Consider the following 25,652-nt stretch of genomic DNA (forward strand, 5'->3'; position numbering starts at 1 on the left):
ACAGATGGGGCCTCACAAGAGCAGAGTAGAGAGGGACGATCACCTCCCTATCCCTGCTGACCACCCCTCTCCTGATGGAGCCCAGGATCCCTTTTGCTTTCCAGGCTGCCAGAGCGCACTGCTGGCTCATGTTGAGTCTTTCGTCCATCAGGACCCCCAGTCCAGTTCAGTCAGCACTGAACACCGTTGTAAATAGGTGAATAGTTGACAGGAGGCAGCAGTCAGCACTGAACACCATGGTAAATAGGTGAATAGCTGACACTATGACGTTATTGTTTCCAGGCCCCGCTTCCACCCTGAGGTAACTCACCTCAGGAGGCTGATGCGCATGCGCACACATCGCGCTCCCTCCCCTCGCCCCCCCCCACGGTTCTGCGCCTGCGCACAGTGCTCGCGGCGCTTGCGCGAGGCTGGGCCGGCCCCGCCGTATTGAGCGGCGTTCTTTTCCTATCGCCTCTTTTTACTTCGCAGGAACTCGATCCCCTTCGCCGCCAAGATGCCGCGGATTATGATTAAAGGCGGTGTGTGGCGGAACACCGAGGTAGGACTCGGTTCGCTTTAATTCCCACCGCTTCGGTTGGGGCCCAGGCCGTTGTGTGTGGTGGGGGGGGTGGTTGGCTGCAGTGCGCAGGCGCGGGTGGAGAGGCCTGGGTGGCTGGGGGCCATGGAAAGGGCTGACAATAGCAGGACACGGGGAAATGGTTTGAAGTTAAAAGAGGGAAGATTTAGGTTGGATGTTAGGGGGAAGTTCTTCACTAGGAGAGTGGTTAGGGCCTGGAACAGGCTGCCCAGGGAGGTTGTGGATGCCCCGTCCTTGGAGGTGTTCAAGGCCAGGTTGGACGGGGCCATGGGCAACCTGATCTGTGGGGTCTCTATGGGGATCTATTGGGTCTCTATGGGGATCTATTGGGTCGCTATGGGGATCTATGGGGATCTGTGTGGTCTCTATGGGGATCTATGGGGTCTACGGGATCTCTATGGGGATCTATGGGGTCTCCTGGGCAACCTGATCTAGTAAATGTGTATGTTTGGTGGCCCTGCTAGGCAGGTGGGTTGGAACTACATGATCCTTGAGGTCCCTTCCAACCCGGGTCATTCTGTGATTCTGCAGAGTAATGAAGGTGACTGAGATCTCACCGTCTGCAGCCCATCTTTCAGGAAAACAACAAAACACAACTCCCTTGCTCTCATTTTTGCCATCACCTGCTTTCAGAACTGCTGATGGTTGTGAGAATGGGAGCAATAGCACATTTCAAGGGTGTGAAAATTTGTTATTAGATGTTCAGAGCAGAGGGAGGTACCCTGACACAGTACACAGTGTACTGCAAACATCAAACTTATACATGGTTCCAGAAAGCAAGGAGAAGAATGAGTGGAAGATAAACATACTATGTGCTACTGTGGGTTTTGGGATTTGCTTTTCAGCATGTAACATTTGAAACACTGAGGTGATATATTCCAAGGTAGACAAAGTACCTTTGTTTTTGTGATGTGTATGTAATGGCATATTCAGTTCACAGAATCACAGAATTATCAAGGTTGGAAAAGACCTAGAAGATCATCTAGTCCAACCATTCCCAATATTTCCCGGCTAAATCATATTCATCAACACACCATCCAAACGTTTCTTGAACACTCCCATGGTCGGTGACTCCACCACCTCCCTGGGCAATGCCTGACTACCCTTTATGAGAAGTAATATTTCCTAATGTTCAGCCTGAATCTCCCCTGGCGCAGCTTAAAACCATTCCCTCTAGTTCTATCACTGATTACATGAGAGAAGAGGCCAACCCCCAGCTCACTACAACCCCCCTTCAGGAAGTTATAGAGAGCTATAAGGTCTCCCCTGAGCCTCCTCTTCTCCAGGCTGAACAATCCCAGCTCCCTCAGCCTCTCCTCATAAGGCCTGTGCTCCAGACCCCTCACCAGCTTTGTAGCCCTCCTCATTCAGTTGAATGAACCCATGCCATAAAAAAGTAATGTTATAGTATTATTTAAAAGAAGCCACCCAGAGGCATCTATTTTTATTTCAACGTTACCAAACTGTCAAACACATCACTCCCTCTTTACGTGTTACTCAAGCAAGATATATGGAGCCTTTAAAAAGTGCATAAGAGAGCACTGAAAGCAGTCATTGCAGAAGTCTTGTGAAGTAGGCCACAGTGACCACCCCTCATCTTTTTCATGCCTTCCCTTGTGACTGATTTTAGTGGTCTCTGGAATGCAAATCCTCACGTATGCATCCTCATCCTCAAGTTGCGCCAGGGCAAGTTTAGGTTGGATATTAGGAAGAACTTCTTTACAGAAAGGGTAGTTAGGTACTGGAATAGGCTAAACATGGTGGTTGAATTGCCATCCCTGGTTGTGTTTAAGAGCCGTTTGGATGTGGTGCTCAGGGATATGATTTAGTGTAGGGTTGTTAGAGTTAGGGTACTGGTTAGGCTGCGGTTGGACTTGATGATCTTCGAGGTCTTTTCCAACCTGGGTAATTCTATGATTCTATGTATGTGGAATTAGAATGTGTAGAAGGAGTGAGGCTATGCTGTTCCAATTGGGCAGCCCATTAGATGAAACCCTTTGTCTTTTGAGCTCAAACTTGCCATTTTGCCGGTTGTCATTCTTTATAACAACATACGTTATTTTTGTTCAAAGGATGAAATTCTGAAAGCAGCTGTGATGAAATATGGCAAAAACCAGTGGTCTCGTATCGCTTCCCTACTGCATCGGAAATCAGCAAAGCAGTGCAAAGCCAGATGGTAAGTGAGGAATGTCATGAGTGGGAAAACGAGATTCATAATTAGTGGCAATTTAGAAGTAACTGCAGATCAATTTTATGTCTGCAGAGAAACAATAGTTTTGAGATTGATTGGCTTCTTCTATTGTGAATAATACAAATTCCTGTTGATTGAAAGTAATAGCACAATAAAGATGTGGAACTCTTGGAGGAGGTCCAGAAGAGGCCTCTAAGATGGTTAGAGGGCTGGAGCACCTCTCCTATGAGGAAAGGTTGAGGGAACTGGCTTTGTTTAGCTTAGAGAAGAGAAGGCTGCGGGGAGACCTCATTGTGGCCTTGCAGTGATTGAAGGGAGCGTATAAACAGGAGGGGGAATGGCTGTTTGTGATGGTGGGCAGTGATAGGACAAGGGGGAATGGTTTGAAACTGAGACAGGGCAGCTTTAGATTGGATCATAGGGGGAAGTTTCACACAGAGGTGGTGATGCACTGGAACAGGTTGCCCAAGGAGGCAGTGGATGCCCCATCCCTGCAGGCATTCAAGGCCAGGCTGGATGTGGCTCTGGGCAGCCTGGGCTGCTGGTTGGTGACCCTGCACACAGCAGGGGGTTGGGACTGGATGAGTATCATGGGCCTTTTCAACCTAGGCCATTCTATGATTCTCTGATTCTATGAAATCTCATTGTAATGATTTGAGAAAACACTACACTGAATTAGTTCAAGACATTCTGATGGATTAGTTGGAGCTATCTCTCTTAATGGTTTCTCACTTTCCAACAGGTACGAATGGTTAGATCCAAGCATCAAAAAGACAGAGTGGTCACGAGAAGAAGAAGAGAAGCTGTTGCACCTGGCCAAGCTAATGCCAACCCAGTGGAGAACCATCGCCCCGATTATTGGGAGAACAGCTGCGCAGTGTTTGGAGCACTATGAATTTCTGCTGTGAGTTATTGCTTTACTAGAGATGCACAGCAGGAAAATCTGCACTACTGGTTGTATTGATGCATCGTTCCCTTCTCCCCTTATGCTGAAGAATGATGGTTTCTAGTAGACTGAGTCTTTTCATTAGCACGTCCTTAAGAACTGTTTCTTTATTGTTGATGTGCTTAACATGAAAAAAGAAGCACATGGAACTCAAGGGAATGGGCTTTAATAGAGTATTATCAGGGCTGACACACTTTCTGAGCTTCAATTTTAGGTTCATGTGGTTGTTATTTGTCCTGATAAGCATGAATGAGTACGTGAGAGAGAAGATGAAAACAAACAGCAGACAATGCATGCTGTTGTAATGACTGAATGTGCAGCCATCATTTCTGTGTGCTGCAGAGGGTTTCTTTGGGCCATGAGAAGAGCAGGAAAAGTTGTTCTCCCTCGTGAACTTCTTTAATTCTAATGATTGAGTTCTCTGCCATCAGCTTTGTCAGTGTTACACTTTCTCTAATATTTTATTGTTATGTTATGTTTTTTTTTTTTTCTTATCTGATTTAACATCTGAATGTATCATGTTCATAAATCTTTTCTGCAGTTAAGAATTATGTGGTAAATGTAATGCATGATACATGGTACAAGCTTACTGGTTTGATCCATGTGTAAGGAGGTTTGAGGAAGGGTTGTTTGTTACGCACCTGCAGGAGTACAAAGCCCATTGTAACATGCACGCATTGCACTTACAGGGACAAAGCTGCTCAGAGAGACAATGAGGAAGAAACTGCTGATGATCCCCGGAAACTTAAACCTGGAGAAATTGATCCAAATCCAGAAACCAAACCTGCCAGGCCAGATCCTATTGATATGGATGAAGGTAAGATAGGAATTTGTTTATTGTTTTTGACACCTTAATTATGTGTCTGGACAATTGGTTGAACTTTTATCATTTTCTCCTCCTCTGTAGGTTTCTGACTTTCTCATTTATTTTAGTCATCTTGACTGGTGCTTCATTTCTTTGACAAATGCCCTGTTGGGGGTTATTATTCATTCTGTTTGTTCATCTTTTTCCTTGCATCTTTGTTGCATCCCCACTGAAGCACAAAACAACACAACTTTTTTCCTGGCACTTTACAGTGTTAGGAGCTAAGAATTGCACATCGGTAAGACTCCATGAACAGTCAGAGGTTCAATAGTGTGGCACTCATAGATCTGAATGTAAACAGAACGTGTTAACCAACACAGTGCTGTCGAATCTATCTGCAGTTAAAGTAATTTCAACAGTGCAATCAGTTTGCGTCTTTCTATATATTGATTTTCTATTAGTTTCTTTTTAGCAGGAGGCATTTTTACTTGAAAACTTTGTTTCATCTGCCTGTTTAGAAAATATATTGGAGCAGCTTAGAGAAAAGTAAAGTTTAGTGATCAAAAATCCTGTGACAACACTGATTCAGTTTTTAAAGACTGCTAATCTTAATGTCACTTCTTCTCATTACTGCTGTGCTTAAGAGCAAAAATAACAGCTGTATTTATCTGTGCTGTTGCAGATGAACTTGAAATGCTGTCTGAAGCTAGAGCTCGTCTGGCTAATACACAGGGAAAAAAGGCAAAAAGAAAAGCAAGAGAGAAGCAGCTGGAAGAAGCTAGGTAAGCATGTGCTTAGTTTTAGAGACTGGGACTTCTTCCATGGACTCTGGAGCATATGGAATGTATAAATTCAGGCACAGGCTTAAGTCTTTGTAGAATTGGACATTTTGATAGTTACCTATGACAAGTTAATTCCTATTGTATAAATATATGCAGCCCTATCACAGCAGCAATTGATTAAATAGTCCCAGGTCTTCAGCTACAGGAGCCACCTATAGATGGGCACTACAAATCACACAGTATTACTGTCTGTTTAGGCGGCTTGCTGCCCTCCAGAAAAGACGAGAACTTCGAGCTGCTGGGATAGAGATACAGAAAAAAAGGAAAAAGAAGAGGGGCGTGGATTACAATGCAGAAATCCCATTTGAAAAGAAGCCTGCACCTGGTTTTTATGATACATCAGAGGAAAACTACCAGATTCTGGATGCAGATTTCAGAAAGCTACGTCAGCAAGACCTGGATGGAGAATTAAGATCGTAAGTATGTGTTATGCTATGGGAGGGAACAGTGTGTTGGAAAACAAGCAGTTAAACAAAAACCACGTGTGCATACATTTGTGTGCTCATTTTTTTGTGTGTATGTATATGCTTGAATATATATTTTTAAGATAAATTTAAAAATAAATCAGTATATACCATAATATTTATTATATATAAGCATATATTTATCAGATATAAACAAAATATAACAAATAAATGTGCAAGTACTTACGCAACATTTATCTGTTTATATAAATAAAAACATATGAATGCAGATATGATCAACACATATGTATATATAAACATATAAATAGAAGTCATAAAATAATATAATTAAATAATAAGTACTAACTGTGAACAATAATTTAATAATAATGATAAGTAATTTGTTAGTTTCATGAAGCTTCTGAAATACTGTGTAGGTAAATGTTGTATTTTCCATGGGACAGACATAGTGCAGGTTGCTTCTGCCTTTCTGACATATCTGGTTGACCTTTTTGCCATGAAAATCAACATCTGTGCTCTTTAAATGGAAATCCTTGAGTTTGTTAAAGCTCATTTTACTTTGGCTTGTAATATTTGGAATCCTTTCTCAAAGTCCAAACATCATTAGTGCTACTTACAGGAGAAACTCCTGTTTGTTGCAATATTACTTTTGATGCAATTTGAGTAAGGCTGCTTTCTTGTAGGTTCTGCTGCAGGATCTGTAGAGCATATCTAATTGCTTTACTTCTACACAAATCATTTCATTCCTCCTGACTCATGCTTCATTTAAGTGTATTTTGTTAGGGTAGAGCTTTGTTGTTATTGCTTTTGTTTTGTAACTGCTCTAAAATGATCCTTTTGTCTGTAATAACAGTGAAAGGGAGGGAAGAGAGCGCAAAAAGGACAAACAACACATGAAACGAAAGAAGGAATCAGACTTGCCTTCAGCTATTCTGCAGACCAGCGGGGTGTCAGAGTTTACAAAGAAAAGAAGTAAACTAGTGCTTCCAGCACCTCAGGTAAACAGTGCATTGAATCATAGAATCAGAGGATGGCTTGAGTTAGAAGAGACCTCAGGGATCACAAAGCTCCAACCCTCCACCACAGGCAGGGCCACTGACCTCCACATTTAATACAAACTCAGGCTGCCCAGGGCCCCATCCAGCCTAACCTTAGACACCTCCAGAGATGGACGGGGCATCTACAGCCTCTCTGGGAGGTGTTCTAGCACCTCACCACTCTCATAGTAAAGAACTTCCCCTGACATCCAACCTAAATCTTCCTTCCTTCAGCTTCAAACCAGTTCCCCTTGTCCTGCTGTTATCCCCTTTCAAAGAGTTGACTTCCCTCCTGTTTGTAGGCTCCCTTTAGGTACTGGAAGGCTGCAGTGATGTCACCCCTCAGCCTTCTCCAGGCTGAACAAACTCAGCTCCCTCAGCTTGTCTTCATAGCACAGGTGCTCCAGCCCCCTGATCATCTTTGTGGCACTCCTCTGGACTCTCTCCCACATCTCCCTGTCCTTTTTATATTGGGGGCCCCCAACCTGGACACAGTACCTTGCTAAGGAAACCATTTAAAAGGCCAAAGCCAAACAGCAATTTCTGTTCTCTCAAGTCAATCTTGTAGTCATATTTCCTTATTATGCCTTAAGATTTTCTCTTTTCTGGAAGGCATAAGTAGACCAGAAGCAATAGGTCTACCTAAGGACACTGTTCCTGGGCTGATTTTTAAAGTAGAGTTGGTGGGAAATGTCTGAATGAGATACATTTCACTGTTGTGTTTTGAGCCTTCTGCATCAGGGGGATGGGATATACCTTGTGACAGCAGTATTTTAGAAACATGACGTTTTCTTACCTGGTTTCAACATGTATGTGGCACTAATGCAGTGTAGGAGTAATGGAAGGGAGTAATAGTGTGAGAGCATTATTAAAACAAATGGAGAGTACCTCCTGACATGCAATATGGATTTTGTTTTTCTAAAGATAACGCTTTGTTTCATTGTTTTCCTTTCAAAGATATCTGATATAGAACTAGAAGAAGTTGTTAAAGTAGGCCAGGCGAGTGAGATTGCACGCCAGACTGCTGAGGAATCTGGAATTACAAACTCAGCCTCAAGCACTCTTCTGTCTGAATATAGTGTGACCAACAGCAGCATAGCCCTGAGGACTCCCAAAACTCCAGCAGCGCAAGACAGGATCCTGCAGGTATGGTTTAAATGCACAGATTGCACTTCTGTGGTGATCAATTGAATAAAAGGGAAAGTAGCATGAAAGCATTTCTTAGACTTTGTGTGTTACTGGGGTTTGAGCTGGTACACACTCTGCAGGATGCAATGAAAGGCATGGATGCAGATCTTCTCCTGTCTGATCAGCTGTTACCATTTTTAGCATTAATTATATGATAGCCTGGGTTGCAAAGACCCACAGTTCTCATCCAGTTTCAATCCCTTGCCATGTGCAGGGTCACCAGCTAACAGCCCAGGCTGCCCAGAGCCACATCCAGCCTGGCCTTGAATGCCTGCAGGGATGGGGCATCCACAGCCTCCTTGGGCAACCTGTTCCAGTGCGTCACCAACCTTTGTGGGAAAACCTTCTCCTGATATCTAACCTAAACCTCCCCTGTCTCAGTTCATTCCCCTTTGTCCTGATTCATTACCTCAGCTTATTTTTGGTGTGCCTTAATTCTTTATGGTGACAGGCAAAGTTAGAAGTGTGAAGGGGAAATATCTTTGAAGTGCAGTTTAGGTGGCCTTAGGCCTTCATTGATGTGAACTTTCACAGTATTAGTGTGATATTTCTTTGGAATCTGTAGCATCTTTCAGATAACTGATGAATCCTTTCAATACATGGAGTCTAGCAAACCAAAATGGAAGTGCAAATTAAAATCCCTTTCAGCAGAATAGTATGGTTTGTTAATATCCAGTTTACCGGTGTAATAGAAGTGCTAAACATTTTCTACAAATTAATTTGATATTCAAATAACTACAGTTATTCTTACTGCTAGTGAATCTGTTAAATACACATAGTGAAGCTCTGAAAGTCTTATTAACGTACTACATGTCTTGTGTGGTTTACAGGAAGCACAGAATCTTATGGCTCTCACGAATGTGGATACGCCACTGAAAGGAGGGCTTAACACCCCCCTGCATGAAAGTGACTTCTCAGGGGTAACCCCGCAGAGGCAGGTTGTTCAGACTCCAAATACTGTGCTTTCCACACCATTCAGGTAAAGCAAACTCTTCTTCCAGTGGGTGCTTGGCTGAGCATGTGTCTGATGGCATGGGGAATGGCTGTCTGTGTGAAGTAACAGATCAGTACTTCAAAACAAATTTAAACATTCTTTTATTTCAAGCATACGTTGAACAACTTTTTAATTTTCTGCTTTTGCAAACTCAGCCACGTTATCTTCATTGGTATTTCTACTGTGTGCAACTCATAGAATTGCAGAATCACAGCATGGCCTGGGTTGAAAAGAACCATGATGCTCATCCAATCCCAACCCCCTGCTGTGTGCAGGGTCACCAACCAGCAGCCCAGGCTGCCCAGAGCCACATCCAGCCTGGCCTTGAATGCCTGCAGGGATGGGGCATCCACAGCCTCCTTGGGCAACCTGTGCCAGTGCGTCACCACCCTCTGGGGGAAAAACTTCCTCCTAAGATCCAACCTAAACCTCCTTTGTCTCAGTTTCAAACCATTCCCCCTTGTCCTATCACTGCCCACCCTCACAAACAGCCATTCCCATCCTTTCTATATGCTCCCTTCAATCACTGCAAGGCCACAATGAGTCTCCCCACAGCCTTCTCTTCTCCAAGCTAAGCAAGCCCAGCTCCCTCAACCTTTCTTCATAAGAGAGGTGCTCCAAACTCAGTCGGGTTTGGTCCAGGATGGGATCTTCTGCAGTGTGCAGCAATATAAATTGTGCTGGAGAAATATCAGAGTATAAATATTAAGGTTGCATATCATTCCATATGTGGATTCTAGCTTTTCCAAAGTATTAGCTCTGAACTGAAGGTTTGGGAGGTCCCTTAGCCAAATCCATTTGGAATTTTTGAAAAGCTGGGGTAAGTATTTTATAAGCCATATAAATCCAAAATTAAATATTCCTTATATTGCCAATCTAAATAGTGTGGGCTTGTTGGTTTAACTCTGAGTGTGGGTCCTGAATAAATATATATCCCACAAGAGCCGAATACCATAGAGCTAAAAAATAATATGCTTGGTACATTTTGTCTGTCAAATTTTTCAACCCTAAGTTCTATTTTGACTTGTATCGTGCCAGTAGAAGTAGAGAATGAAGTAAAAGGGACTATTATGGGAGCTTTTCAAAAACAGTTTTGTTTTGTTAAAAGCTGTATGGAAAAGCCCTCTACTTTTAATGAATCTACACGAATGATCCATTGGAGTCATTGAGGTGAATAGAAGTTTCCTGGAGTGATCTGGATGCTCATTTGGATCATCGTATATTAAAAATATTTGTAATTTCTGGGTAATGGGGGTTTTGTTTTGTCTTTTTTTAGCCTCTGAAGTTCAGGTTTGCCCGTGTAAATATGGCGGCTTTGTGTCTGCTTGGCTTGTTGATAAAAGTTCTATATCAATGTAAGAATTGATGGAGAATGGAGGGTTGTGCCCTCCATTGGATATTATTTTGTAAGGTCCTAGTTGTAAGAATTATGTTCTAACACTGAATCTTATAATGTGGATGGAACTGAGACAACTAGAAAAGAATCCACTTTACCTAGACATCGTTTCACCTGGAAAGTTAGCATAAAGCTTTTTCTGCTAGTGTAATCAAGTCAGTACATATATATATATATATATACTATAATATATATGTATTATGAAACATTCATTTCATGGAATCATGAATCACAAGGTTGGGAAGGACCTACAAGATCATCTAGTCCAACCATCTGCTTATCATGAAGATGATTTTTTCTGCTTCTTTAACAGTGCCTTATCACATTTTATTTTTGCTTTTAAACTGCTGTCACCACATGAAGCCTCATCCTAAGTAGGCAAGAGAAAACTTGTGACTATTCAAGGCCATGTCTGTATATCCTGCAGTTTTTTATGTAGGAGGTTACTAGAATAATCTGGAGGAGAAGCAAGTAAAGCTCATGGAATTTAAGACATAATTAATCTTTTCTGACTGTGTGTGCTTAAAAGTAATTAATGTAATACAGTTATCTTTGAATTGGCAATGAAGGGAAGCAGCACCTTCAAGAGAGATTCATTATGTTGTAAGATAGAACAGCTGTTACACTATAGAAGTTCAGAGTGAACGACTTGGCCCAGGTGGCAGGGAAATGAGAGGTAGCATTTAAATCCTGATTGCAATAAGATAGCAATAGGAATAATCTCTTCTCAGTAGAGGTTGGTTTGGTTCCTGAAGCTTCTCTCAGTGAAATGATGTATTTGGATTTCAGCTTAACAAAGCTTTGGTTACAGATTGATAGATTTAAACAAATTATTTTATTCTTCATGAAGTTTTCACTGTCACTGTGGACATACAGAGAACAAGATTGTATTGAGTAGTTGTGTCATGTAACTTTTATGCAGTGCTCAGCCATTGGGAAGTTGAGTTCTTTGGGGAAAACGAAACAAAACAAAACTGTATTTGTACTTCCTCCAGAACACCTTCTCAGGGACAGGAAGGATTAACTCCTCGTGGAGGACTGACTCCTAAACCTGGGGCTGGTACAACTCCTGGTAGAACTCCACTGCGTGATAAATTGAACATCAACCCAGAAGAGGGAATGGCTGATTACAGTGACCCATCTTATGCAAAACAGATGGTAAGAAATGAAGTTAAATGCTCTGTTAACTATCAGGGTTTTTTTAATTGTTGCCTTCTAAACAGAGCTTTATTTTATGTGAACTGCTGTTTCTACTGCTTGTCTGTGGTCATCACCTGGTAAACTCAAGTCTTTGCACTGTCATAACATTAATAACTTATTTAAAAAAACAGGGTTTTTGTCGTGATTAAAACAGCTTGGATCCAGAATTATTCATCAAAGAAGACAGAGTTAAGTTTCAATATTACTTGAATCTGAAGCTGAGCAGGGAATACACCTTAAAGAAACATTTCCTTCTCTTGCTCAGCCCTCAAATCCTTCATCATTCTCACTTGCCAGGTCACCTACAGGACCTTTTAGTCTGTTCCATTAACAGCATTGAGCTAAAGGAGTTTTTGCCATTAGTAGCACTTGGTTTGGAGATGTCCAATGGTCTGAATGCCATCCAGATTCTTGCCTTGGGCAACAGATATTTCCAGTCCTGCAGATTGTGCAGGAGCTACCCTGCCAATTAGTCTTGATATAAAAACAGCTTTTAATTAATAGATAGCACATTGGGAACTCCTTTTATGTGGCTGATTGTGCAGCCTTAACCATAACTGGATGTCTCCCACAAGAGCTATTGATTGTTCTTTTTGGGCTAGCATCGAATATCCATCTCAAGTATTTGGTATGTTCTCATTAAATAAATCTTAGACATCAGAGTTTCCTCATACCTTGAAGAACAGGGCTTACTTAATATCCTTGTATGTGTTATGGTTCTGTCTTAGCCTGTTTGAAGTAAAGCCTTTTGCTGCTAGAAGGAATGCTGGGACTTTGGGTTCTTGATGAACTCCATTGATTTCCAGATCTGGTGGCATTTCTTCCATTTTCTTTCAGTACAACAATCCGCAAGGCTGGGATTAACAGCAATGAGAAAAAAGTAAATCTAGGCTTATGTGAGTTCCCACATGCATTTTCACATATTTTCAGCTTCTTAAAAGGCATTTCTGTGAGTCTCCACACCTGTTCTGATACTGCTGGAAGGTGAATATACCATGCTGTTGTTTTACTTCAGTGTATTTCAGCCTGTTCGGAGATAACATAGAGCTTTCTTAAAGATGGCTAATAGTGTTTTTTAGCATCAGAGAGCTTTATACAGATACATTCTGGTTAGAGGTTTGTAGGCTAGCCTGGTTTGTTAACATGCCTTTTATGTCAGACCTCAAAAATTGAGGTTTTATTGGCTTTGCATAGTCTCGTGCATTGTTAACGTCCTTTGATGCAGGTGAATTGAATTCTGTCATACTGTTCACCAATGCATGAATTCAGAAACATATCTTAACACTTCCAACAGGAGAGAGAGTCTCGTGAAAACCTGCGTCTGGGGCTCATGGCCCTTCCTGCTCCAAAGAATGACTTTGAGATCGTTCTGCCTGAAAATGCAGAAAAAGAACTTGAGGAACCTGAAGTAGATGAAGCCTTTGTGGAAGATACTGCGGATATAGAAGCCCGGAAGCAGGTAGGTACATGTAATGCAGAGAGTGTCTTTTCTTTAAAATACAATGTGGTCCTTTTATGTTTCTCATAGTTTCATACATGTTTAGTGGAAGTCATACAGCTTCTGTAGAGTAAGAAAGTAAAATGTACTTGCTTTCTACCCTGCCATCAGTATGAACACGCACATGCAGGCATAGTCAGTTTTCACTCTGAGTCATTTTCCTAACAGCTTAATGCTATGTAGTGCTCCTTCTCTCTTCACGATAGTCTTTTTTTGTTCCCCAAGATAAAAACATATAATTAAAAACATTTTTCAACAGAGCTGCATGCTTAAAATTAAGCACGTGATTATAGTACTTTTTTCAGTGTCAGGTTATACTCAAGGTTAAAAGTTATTCTTTGGACGTCCTAAGAGGTGCAGTTAAATTCAGGCAGGCTGGTAGAACATACAGAGATTACCGTGCAGTGAATTGGCTGCAGTTTGTAGGAGATTACTCCAGGATTATCTAGATAGACAAATTGTGAATAGATCTTTGTTGTTGTTTCGGAGTTATAGAAGCCTATAGAAAATAATAGCTTTGAATCTGTTCTGCTTATTAGATAGCTGTAGTGAAAACATAATGGCTTGAAGAAGCACGTTAGGACTGCTGTCCTCTTAGTCTGCTTACTCATTAACATTAGTGGATATGACATCTTCACATAAAGTGTGAGCTCTTACTTGGATCTGGGTTTGTAACGTGAGGTCTTTGTTCTCTAAGGAATCTTCGCTGCAGTAATCAATTGGCATTTCTATCACATATATTTGTAAGAAGCATCTGATTTTATTGCAGTAGCTGAAGTAACCTTTAGCATGTCTATGTAGGCTCTCCGAGATGCAGAGCGAGCCAAGGAACTGAAGAGAATGCACAAAGCTGTTCAGAAAAATCTACCAAGACCCTCAGAAGTAAGTGAAAATAATGTTCATTTTTAAGGGGGGAAAAAAGAAGTTTTAATCTTTATGGGAGGAAATATAGTTTAAGTACATAGTGAAATCATAAAATCCTTACTTTAGTATACTGAATCCAGCTTTTCACAGTGAAAATATCTAGAGGGTTTTCATATGCACTGCTGAAAATAGGACTGGATTCTGGTTGCTCTATCTGTGTTACACAGCAAGGGTTTTTGGCACCACTTCTATTTGATTTAACTGATGAAAAAAACCCTCTTGTTCAGACAGAATGTAACATACAGTGTTTGTGAACCTGTTGTTTTTACTCTTATGCAGGTTAATGAAACAGTATTGAGACCCGCGAATGTAGAGCCACCTCTAACAGATTTGCAGAGAAGTGAAGAGCTAATAAAGAAAGAGATGATTACAATGCTTCACTTTGATCTTTTACACCACCCATTTGGAGAACAGCCTACTGGTAAGAAGGGGAAAGGCCCAGGATTTGGAACCAACAATGCAGAACATATGGCTTACTTGGAACAAAACCCTTATGAGAAGTTCTCCAAAGAGGATCTCAAGAAGGTGAGAACTACACAGCCTAATTAGCACCAACCTGTGGTCACCTTACATCACAGTTCTGTAGTGTTACAGTATAAGGTGGAGTTAGCCCTGTGTTGAGTTGGGTGATCTCTTAGTACCGACTAAATACAACAGTGGTACCCTGTGCAGTGATTCTATGATTCTATAAGTTGTAGTTACAAATAAAACCAAGAGGAGTTGGGTGCAGACGTAGTTTTATGGGCTGGGTTATTTGTCAAAAGTAGGAGTTGTGAGAGCAACAGGAATCTTTTCAGTTGTATTGTACTTGGTAAACTGATCTGGTGTCAGGAGAAAGTTCGTATCTCAATAGTAGTTCTCAGCAAACAGAATGTTGCGTGTTAGTCTTTCCTTTGTTGATGCTTCCACAGCTCATCCGTTAATGCTTAGTGTTGATTTTCTGCACTGTATGGAGAGGGACATGCAAAAGGAAATGAAAAGTGATTTTTTGTGTTGTAGAACAGCTGCTTCTGTCTTGTGAAGTTCTCCTGCCCCTCAGGGTCCCTGCTTTTATCTTTGTTCTTCTGCAGCAAGATGAAATATCTGGTTGTGCCACAACTTTCACAAGCTACAGCAGAACAGTGTCAGGTTTGGCCAAATTATAAGGGATAGTTGAGCTGTGAGCAGCCTCCCGGCCTGGATTTCATTTGTAATACACAGCATCTGTGTTAGATCTCATAGTTAGCCACACCTGATGGTGAGAGCTTTTGGTGTGAAAAGGTAAACTGCCCCTGTGGATTGCACACTGAAGGACTGGAAACAACAAAGAGTTTTCTTGTAGCCTGTGTTTTGTAATTACAGTTTATTTCTCATCATTTCCAACAGGCTCAGGATCTACTGGCGCAAGAGATGGAAGTGGTGAAGCAAGGAATGGGGCATGGAGAGCTCTCAAGCGAAGCTTATAACCAGGTGTGGGAAGAATGTTACAGCCAAGTGTTGTATCTGCCTGGACAGAGCCGCTACACAAGAGCTAACTTGGCCAGCAAGAAAGACAGGATAGAGTCACTTGAAAAGAGGCTTGAGGTCAGTGTCACTTTTTTCTGCCTGCACACTTTTCTGCACCAGCTTTTCTATTTTATTCCTCATTGTGTGTTATTTATTTGCATATCATTCAGGTTTGTTGATGACATTCCTTTAAAGAAGGTTGTTAGGGAATTCCCTTTGTGACTACAGAGGTGTTTTTGAGGTATTTGCATTGCCGTCGGTCCTTTTCTTTAGAAGTATTTCAGTACTCTCTGGCATAATGTTCTCTGAACTTGAGAAGAAATGTCTTTCCTTTGAGCTTGACGGAGCATTGGAATAGGCTGCCCAGAGAGCCTGTGTAGTCTCTGGTGGTGGTAGAAACCCTGCCTGGATGCTTCCTTGTGCAACCTACTGTGGGGAACAGCTTTAGAGGAAGGCTGGGCTTGGTGATCTCCGGAGACCCCTTCCAGCCCCTGATTTTGTGATGTTACCCCCTTTATTCTCAACTGGAGAGCAAGTCAGGCTCTGCCCTCTTTTAGTTCAGGATAGTATCTTTGCACTTGACTGAATTTCTGCAATTAGCAGATCAGATGCCATGGTTTTGTGCTTTGTGTCTGGTAGTGGGCAATATGAGGTATTCAGGTAATGATGCTTTCTGAGTTGTACAGTGCACCATTCTCCATTGACAACTTCTTAGCACTTACTTAGTCAAACGGCAGCAGTCACAGACATTAAGATTTGATGAAATATCCTACAATTGAGCCAAATTCTACCCTTCCTGGATTGCTGCTCTTTGTTTGAATTGCTCCATAGACGTGCTTCTTGTGATCATGTGCCAATCTGACTTTCTTATCTTCATCCCAGCTCTGCTCAGATCCTCTGTTCTGAGCTCTTCCAGCCTCTGTCATATGTTGCTCATAGGTAAAATGCAGTGTAAGTGCAGTTAGCTGGTTCACAGAGCTCGTTGGGAAAGGCAACTGCAAGGAATATTCAGTCACATTCTCACTCTGCTGTTCAATCATATCAGAGTTCTGATCTGCATGAGAAAAAGTGAACAGCTGCAAACACCTCCTACCATGGAAACTACACCTGAGAGAGAAGTCAGGCTGAATCTTCACTTGATTCACGTGAAATGCAGAATGAGTGTGTTCTGTAATGTGTGTTGATCAAAGATTTAGTCTGCATGTAGACTCCCCAGGCATTGGTCCACCGTTTGGCCATAAGCAAATCATCTCCATGGAGCTGGGTGTGCTTGCCATGCTGCTACTTGCCCAGCAGAGAGCACCACCACCCCATCTAATTCTGTATTTTCCTGACAGCTTCGCAAGCACAGCAGCACCCAGCTTGCATGGCAGCAGGGGCTGTGCTGGCATCCCACTAGCAATCAAAGGGCTGTAACAAATTCGTGTACAAATACTTGGGAGATTTAAATATTCTACACCCAAAACCGCTTTAGAAGTGCATTATTAAAGCTATGAGGTCAAACAGTCAAAGTCAAAGGAACGCACAAGCAGCCTTAATTTCCCTATGCTTATGCATTATGAGACAGTCTTTAATTTTGTGATTACAGCCTAGTTTTATTTCTTTCCATAGACTGATTTACTGCGCAGGATGGATGGTATTTGCTTAATGAGTAGCTATTGAATATTTTGTTTTCTCATCATTGTTCAGTGTGTGGCCCTCTGCCTTTATGCTTCAGATTATTACTGAGGTCTGCACTGGTTACTTCTGTGTGGGCTTGTTTGTGCTGCTCATCTCTGTTTATCTTCTCCCAGTATTTGAATAAATGGCTGCCAGTGGTGTTAAGGATAGTGAAGCAGGGTGAGATAAAATCACCTATTCAGCTCCTGCAGCATTTGTTCATTCTATCAGTACACATTGATCTCTGGTCAGCAGTATTGCACGGACTGAAGGCTGTGTCAAGAAGACAGCTTTCGTTTGCTTACCAGCATTGTGTGGGATACCATGAAAGAGACAGGTGACAAAGCACAGCCAGCTTTGCTGTGATCAATTGCTGTGATCATCATTTCTGTGTCTTGCTAACATCTTCAGGTGAGCCAGAAGCTTTGAGCCCTGCTAGACAAGGGTATAATTGCTTGGCACACTTAAGAGTGAAGTGAGAGCAAGCTTGTGCATGCCTTCAGCACACCCTAATTAGGCTGGCTGCAGGTGCAGGGATAGGACTGGGTTGCCTTTCCATGGTGCTTGTTGAGTGCAGGTGGACTTTGCAAAGTTAAATTGGAGCTGAAGAGCTCTGCAGGTGTATGCAGACGGTGGGTTTTGTGATTTAGTGGTGACAGCCTTGCATATGTGGACACAACATTCATCCTTCTAAAACTGATGGTGATACCACCAACAGATCTGTGCTGTTACTCATGGACTTGAGGAAGCAAAGCAGGGCAACTTATAAAGCAGACTATTCCTCCCCTGGGTTACATGTTAAGCTTATCAAGCAAAAGGAGATAGTAGAGGCATCTATTGAAGCTAATTGCTTCCTTTTGTAATTCAGAACGTGAGGTGTTTTAACCAGCATTACTTTGTAATTGAGGAGTTCAAAATGTTGGCTTTGCTGCTTTCAGGTATTTTTCTTATCATGGTAGGGATGCCCTCGTTACTCTGATCACACATTACAAGTCCATACAGCAATGCAGTTTTGTAGGGTGTATACTTTGTTCCTGGTTAACACAAATGGATAGCAGAACCGTTAAGAACTGTCTTTACCTCTGTGTGAAAACTCTGTTAACTAAAACCACTTTTAACTACTTAACAGAATGGCAGTCTGTGTTGTAAGTAGGATGCTCTAATGCTTCTGCTCATGCTGTAAAGCAGCAGCATCCCTGCATTGTCTCCAGGAGCTCCCTGTAATGATTTCTCGCCTTGTAGCAGCTCTTCTGCAACTCCACATTAATCTGATTTTGTTCCTTGATCTGGCAGCAGATAAATTATTTTTAGATGAAGAACCAGACCCCTTTCTGTAGCAGCTGGCTATTAGGGCAGCTTAACCTGTGATACATCACATCTTCACTTGTAGGATTTGGGATTATCTGTGGGATCCATAATAAGGCTGCTGTCTGTAACCTGTGATGCAATAAATAAAAGTTCTGCTGTAGCCAAGGATAACTTAATGTCTGCAGTAAGAAAAAACACCCTGCTTGAGAAGATAACTGGTTTAGCCAGAAATACATTTTCTCTCTAGCGTGTGTGTATTCACTGCCTATTTTTAAGCAAGTCCCATGAGTTCAGCTTCAATACACCTCATTGTAGCCTCCTAACTAAAACAAAACTGCAGTTGCCTTAGGCTTCCCTTGTTTTCTGTGGAGAGACAAGGCACCTCCTGAGAGCAGCTCAACTTGCCTAGGAGTTGTATTTCCCTCCTGAGGCTTCTACTTTTCTCTTTTGATTACAAAGGCACCTAGAGCATCTCAGATAAGTGAAACAAAACTAGGTCTTAATGTCTCCTTCAGTTCCTCTGTCTGTGGAACAGGATTAAAGATTACGTTATGGAACTCTGTGAAGTTTTGTTTGCAGGGCACTTGCAGACCTGTGTCTGAAAATCACTTCCTAAAACTGCTGAGTTTGAAGTCTGCTTGTAATACCTGGAAAGTAATCAGTTCACTGCTTGTTGTGTGGAGCTTTGCATTGTTGCTTTTTATGAGTCTGGAATAAAAAAACAGGTAAATCCTTTAGCTAAGGGAGCATATAAACAGGAGGGGGAACGGCTGTTTGTGAGGGTGGGCAGTGATAGGACGAGGGGGAATGGGTTTAAACTGAGACAGGGGAGGTTCAGGTTGGATCTGAGGAGGAAGTTTTTCCCCCAGAGGGTGGTGACGCACTGGCACAGGTTGCCCAAGGAGGCTGTGGATGCCCCATCCCTGCAGGCATTCAAGGCCAGGCTGGATGTGGCTCTGGGCAGCCTGGGCTGCTGGTTGGTGACCCTGCACACAGCAGGGGGTTGGGATGGATGAGCACTGTGGGCCTTTGCAACCCAGGCATTCTATGATTCTTTGTTACAGTATAATGAGTCCTTGGCTTCCCCACCAATTACACTTACAGCCAGCAGCTCATCATATACCCCACTGATACTGTCATTGCCATGAAGAGGAAGGAGGAAAGCAGATGGAGTTTTACTCAAATCCAGCTGTTTCCTAGTACTTTTCCTAATTGATAGTCTTCAAAGCAGTTCCCAAACAGAAGTATTCAGAACGTCCTTTGATGTCATCATTTTAGATCAGGTTGACTGCTGATTTACTTGGTAACTTTCTGCCTTAGTACAAATACAGGTAATTTGAAGTTCTGCTCTTTATAACTACCCTATGCTATGTTGCTCCATGGTCCTACCAACTCATGTTTCTGTGCTTGAAGACAAGGCATCATTATTTCTGAACATGTAGTTCACATGGAGGTTACTCATGGGTTATTGGTTTTGTCCGTGCATAGAGACAATGGCCTGCTGATAGTAGTAGTAAATCACATTTACTACTGCAGTAGGAGGGAGGGAAGGAGGTGGTTGAGTCACCATCCTTGGCAGTGTTGAAGAAGCATCTGGATAGGGAGCTAGGAGATATGGTTTAGTGGTTTTCTGTAGGTATGGTGAAGGGACAATGGTTGGACTAGATGATCTTTTAGCTCCTTTCCAACCGTATGATTCTATGGTATTGATAAGTGATCATTAAATGATGAAGTATTTTGAAATAGAGCAGATCACATAAATGAGCATAAAAGGTTCACTGCTGTTTAGTCATCATTGGCTCTGGGATGGTGTGAAATTCTCTCTGTTAGATGCAGAAATGTTTTTCAGTCAATCTCTCTTCTCTAGATGATTCTCTTATGAGCCTTTGTTTATTGCTGTTGCTCAGAGTGCTCTTCTATCTGGTCCAGTGTCAGAAACTGGTCACCATTCTCTAGGTGGGCAGGCATGGAGGAAGGCACTTACACAAGAGGTTTGGGATGGGGTGAGTCCCAGCACTTCCCCTGACATAGTGGGTTGTTTTACTCATTTCTGTGAGCACTGTTCCCATTTTACTCTAACTGGTACAATAGACAACGGAACTGAGGCTGGCCAAGAAGCAGTACAAAATAAATAACTAAGTGGAGAAATCTTTGCAGTGTCTTTACATTTTCTGCTGGGCTCACGAGGGAAATGGTTGTCAGATTTTACTGAAATCCATTTCTTAGCTTTAAGCAAATAATGTGGACTACTGTTTAAACACACCTCTTCATAACTGCTCGGAATTCTTCGCTTGGTATCTGAGCCTTAAAATTTTACGAAGCTTGAACTAAAATTATATGCAGTTATTGGCATTAATGCAGCAGTCAGCAATTTTTCATAAATAGCATTTGTTACAAAAGCAGAGAACTCCTTTTGACCTTCTGCTAGTAGGTCCTAAAATCTTGTAGGTGGGAGAGGGGAGGAAAGGTGGTGAGTGTTCACATTGCTCTCTGTAAGTAGGGAAGGAAGAAAGGGCTGTTATTTCTGGTTTTAAGAACTTTATTTTTCTTCTTTTAACACAGCAGTGAGGCCTGTGGTAGTCTGAGATAGACAAGGAGCTGAGCAGAATAACGAGGGCTGAACAGCAGTGGGAGCTGCATTAGGTAAAAGCAAGAATCTGTCTCCAGTAAAAGCACAGATATATTAAGTCCGTGTTAATTCAGTGTCTGAAAACTTCAGAATTCTTCAGTAATTGAGGTCTTGTATTTTAACAAGCATTCGATTTGAACTGGTTTTTGTTTATTAATGGAGAAAGAAAAAGACAGAGGAAGTTTTCTACATGGTCTTTCTTAACCTGTTTGAGAACAACAGCATTTTCACTCAGCGAATGCTGATGTACTGGAACAGGTTGCCCAAGGAGGCTGTGGATGCCCCATCCCTGCAGGAATTCAAGGCCAGGCTGGATGTGGCTCTGGGCAGCCTGGGCTGCTGGTTGGTGACCCTGCACACAGCAGGGGGTTGGAGCTGGGTGAGCACTGTGGGCCTTTGCAACACAGGCCATTCTATGACAATGAGTGGAGTTTCATGTCACACTGAGCGCACACTATCATCTGTAGTGCTGTGAAACAACATGGGGCAGTTGGTCCGTGTTACATTAGACCTCTATTATAAATAAAATCCTGTTTGCCTGTGCATCCGTCTATTCCACGATCTCTAAATGTCAGGAGTTCTTAGCACACATTTCTCATCCAAGAAGCAGTAATTGGAAAATAGTTCATTTACCACACAGCTGTATTTGTTGCTGCTGTAATAGCATATTATTTACTAGTGAAGACATTTAAAGCTTTCATACTTTTCCATCAGAGAGTATCCTCACAAATCCCTAATCTATTTATTTAATTTTCTCTAGATTTATGTAAATATTGAAAAAGAGGCGCCTTTCTGTATATTTAAAGCACCTTGGGCATACGGTAAGACTGCATTGCAAACAAAAACTGAACAGGGTAGCAGTCTGCATCTGTCTCCCCAGGAGCAAACCAGGCTGCTCGGAAGGTCACATTCCTCCTTCACTCACCCATTAGCAGTTTTCTCCCATTACCATTCCTTTTTTTTTTTCCTAATCTCTGCACCACGTGTTAAAACTTCAGTTTTATTTAGTGAATAAATTGTTAAGGAGTAGGATATATGAAAGGAACATGCAGCTTGGGGAGGTGTGAAGACTTAACCCATCCCCAGGCTCCTGCGTAAGTGCTTCAGTAATGTGAGGCTGTGGGCAGGTTGGTGAGATTCACTTTAACTGATCACGGTTTGAGAAGCCAAAGCCCTTTTGTTGAGTCAGGATTCTTTGACACAAGGTTTCATAGAACGGCCTGGGTCGCAAAGGCCCACAGTGCTCATCCAGCTCCAACCCCCTGCTGTGTGCAGGGTCACCAACCAGCAGCCCAGGCTGCCCAGAGCCACATCCAGCCTGGCCTTGAATGCCTGCAGGGATGGGGCATCCACAGCCTCCTTGGGCAACCTGTTCCAGTGCGTCACCACCCTCTGCATGAAAAACTTCCTCCTAATAATTTGTCTTTTATGAAGTGTGTTTTTTTTGCTTTTTTTTTCCCCTTGAATGAGATAGCATGGAAGAAAATAGCCAGGTAACCTTATGTCTGTGTTTAGAAGTGTGCAATGCTGCACTTCTCCCAAACTTTGTTAGGTTTTACATTCCTGTGTTACCTGCAGCTTTGTTAAGGATTTCTTCAGTGCTCTCTACCAGACTTAAAAACTGCTGATGGCCATTTCATGCTTTGAGTCCCTTTTGGTTTTGCTCAACTGAATACATACAAAACATACGCAAAGGGTTCTTTCTTGTACCACGTAGAATGAAACATTTATGTGATGCTAACATGACTATGCTTGTTTATTTTCACATTGAAATTCTGCCTCCTGGGGTACAGAATTATCACTGGGTTGTGGCTTTAGAGAACTTGAACTCATCTGGGGAAACGTAGACTTTGAAATGAGGATGCACCAGCTTGCAGTTAGCAGACAGTACAGGAAGGAGAGTTTCACTTCCATCATACCAATTGCTTTCTGGTTTTGATACTGCATTTTAAGCTCCTCACTTTGTCACATCTGTTGTGTATGGTATTGGACTGTTCACTCACCTGAGGCAGCTGATTCATCGTGCTATCTCAGTGTCTGATAGCTGAAGATAATCTTACGTTCTTGCTTTGAGATCCATGAAGGAAAAGCCCTGTGTAAAAAGCAGTGTTACTTGAGAGGCCACTGAGGAGTTAGCAGGCTTATAATATGGCATAGAAGGGAATAATACTGCAACACTATAGTGCTGCAGTAAATCTGAATGGGAGATCTGATAGACAGGTGAGGTCACTTTATTTTAAGCCATAGCCAGCTTCACCTCTTTGCAGTCTCGTACCCACATACTCATGAACTGAAACATGTGTCTGTTTTTGTAGATAAAGAATCTAATCTGAAAAGAAGATCACTATTTCTTCATCCGGTTTTCCTTTGCTGAGGCACAGAACATCTCCTGTGTGACTGAGGGGTGGCATAGCAAGCTGTCATATACGTGTCTTAGCTGCCTGTTTAACAACAGCAACAATTCCTATCTAAAGCCGTACTCCTAATGTGTAATTGCTCCTTCAAAGCCTGCTTGCACTGCACAGATCTTAATCTAGAAATCTCTTCTAGGTTGCTGTAAAACGTTCAGTGGATGATGTGTTAATAGAAATCCAAAGGACTCCAACTCTGTGCTGTGCAGCAGATTCTGACGTTTTTAAACTTCTGAATTCTGGATAATTAAAACAATTCTTGGTTTCATTCTGACAGATAAACAGAGGTCATATGACAACTGAAGCAAAGAGGGCTGCCAAGATGGAGAAGAAGCTGAAGATTTTGCTTGGCGGTTATCAGTCTCGAGCAATGGGCCTCATCAAACAGCTGAATGATTTGTGGGACCAAATAGAGCAGGCACACCTGGAGCTGCGTACTTTTGAGGAGCTGAAGAAACATGAAGATGCTGCTATTCCACGGAGACTGGAGGTGAGATTCCTCAGTGTGATGCCTTAGATCAAACGCAGCCGTTTTGTGGAGAGGATATTTTTACAGAGCAAACTCTGAAGTTCACAGCCTGAGTTTGTACCAAGTTTTGAGTGGTCGTCTTAAATTATACTTTTGCCTGTTACCAGGCTCCTCTGCTGCACATTTCACTATCAAAGGTTCTGTGACATATTACAAGCTGGTATTAATCTACTAGCTTGTTCTTTAACTTTGTTTTTTATTTTATTTCCTCGTGTGGTTTATTTTATTAATCTTCTGCTACGCAGAAGGTTCTGTGTCTGTCTTAATTTGGCTTGCTTTGTTTTTAATTACTGCTAGAACTTAACTTGCAGATCTACTCTAAGTCAAGCTTTCTATTACCTTAAAAGTCAGTGAACCCTAATTTATGGTGAAAGTCTTCTTTTTAAACCTTGATTGTATTCCTCTCTTAAATTGTGGTGTTGACAGATCTGCAGATAAGTGGGCTCCTATGAATTGGTATCATAACATCATTTTGGAGCTGGCTTTTAACATGGCCTACAGTTTCAGAAGCTGAATAACTCGTGTCATTTCATTTTTGAGCTGTCCTCAGAGTTCAGGCTCTTTGCCTGGAGTCCTGTTCCTTACTGGCTGTATTTTGTGATCTTGACCATTGCCCCTGAGTAATACCAGCCAACCCTGCTGGCTCTAACTGATGGGCATGACTTTGAGGAGGAAAGAGGAGCTTCCAAAGAGCAATACAAGAGTGAAAGGATGTAAAATGAGCTATCAGCTGGCAGTTTCTGAACTAGCAGTAGCTCTCATTCACACACTGCAGCATTAGAGGAACAGGGCTTATGGAAGGCAGTACTGCAGGATTTTAATGAGGAAGGCTGGCTAAAAAAGGTTCTGAACAAACTCATGGAAAGGAAGAATAATAGATAACTGTTATGTACAGGGAACTGCATGTGGCTGGTCTCTAATTTGAAACCTCCCTTTTTGAAGCATTTCATATCTGCTTCTGTCAAAAACAGGATGCTGAAATAAGATGACCAGAATGTTAAATGCTGTAGTTTTTAAAGTAATTTTGTGTTCTCGTATCTCAGCTTCCTCTGAAGGAACTGAAATGTAACCTTTGCTAAAGAACTGTATAGGTATGACTGACTGGTTAATTGTTTTCCTTTCAGTGTCTGAAGGAAGATGTGCAGCGACAGCAGGAAAGAGAAAAGGAGCTCCAGCAGAGATTTGCTGATTTCATGTTGGATAAAGAGACTTTTCAATCGAAGTATTAAAGCACAAAATTCCTTTCATCACTGATGTAATGTTTTTCAAGTATGCAGATACTTCTTCAGCAGCTTTTGCCATCAGTTGCAGAAAGCAAATGTAGTCTGCTGTTTGCATCTCATCCACTTTTTTCCCATTACTGGACTATTTCTGATGCTGTAGGTATGAATGCCTTCATCAAGGATTTAAAAGAAAGGGGGAAAAAAAAGGATTGAAATCTCCAACACTTCATTAAAAGGAGAACATCACAGTGGTATGATTTTAGCCATGTCTTCATTTACTAGGTTCATCACATTATTCCTGGTGTTCTATCAGTCTTAAGATCTGTAAGGTAGATGCCTGCAGAGTAATGTCTTTTGAATAAACCTGGAATGTCGAAAAGAA

The 25,652-nt window shown here is 42.0% G+C and overlaps 1 protein-coding gene across 1 annotated transcript; it reads left to right on the plus strand.

The window, feature by feature from the left end:
• The first annotated feature begins 384 nt into the window (after nucleotides 1–384).
• On the plus strand, nucleotides 385–25,652 carry CDC5L (cell division cycle 5 like). The gene is made up of 16 exons (XM_085542308.1): nucleotides 385–541; nucleotides 2,653–2,756; nucleotides 3,514–3,675; nucleotides 4,407–4,534; nucleotides 5,205–5,304; nucleotides 5,562–5,780; nucleotides 6,643–6,787; nucleotides 7,784–7,972; nucleotides 8,845–8,993; nucleotides 11,400–11,562; nucleotides 12,899–13,063; nucleotides 13,904–13,984; nucleotides 14,306–14,551; nucleotides 15,392–15,589; nucleotides 23,796–24,008; nucleotides 25,172–25,652. The coding sequence occupies exons 1-16, from the start codon at nucleotides 497–499 to the stop codon at nucleotides 25,274–25,276; spliced, it is 2,412 nt and encodes an 803-aa protein (XP_085398434.1). The 5' UTR covers nucleotides 385–496; the 3' UTR covers nucleotides 25,277–25,652.

This window comes from Coturnix japonica, chromosome 3 (assembly GCF_054131305.1).
Source record: "Coturnix japonica strain WE chromosome 3, WE-NBRP24, whole genome shotgun sequence".
NCBI lineage: Eukaryota > Metazoa > Chordata > Aves > Galliformes > Phasianidae > Coturnix > Coturnix japonica.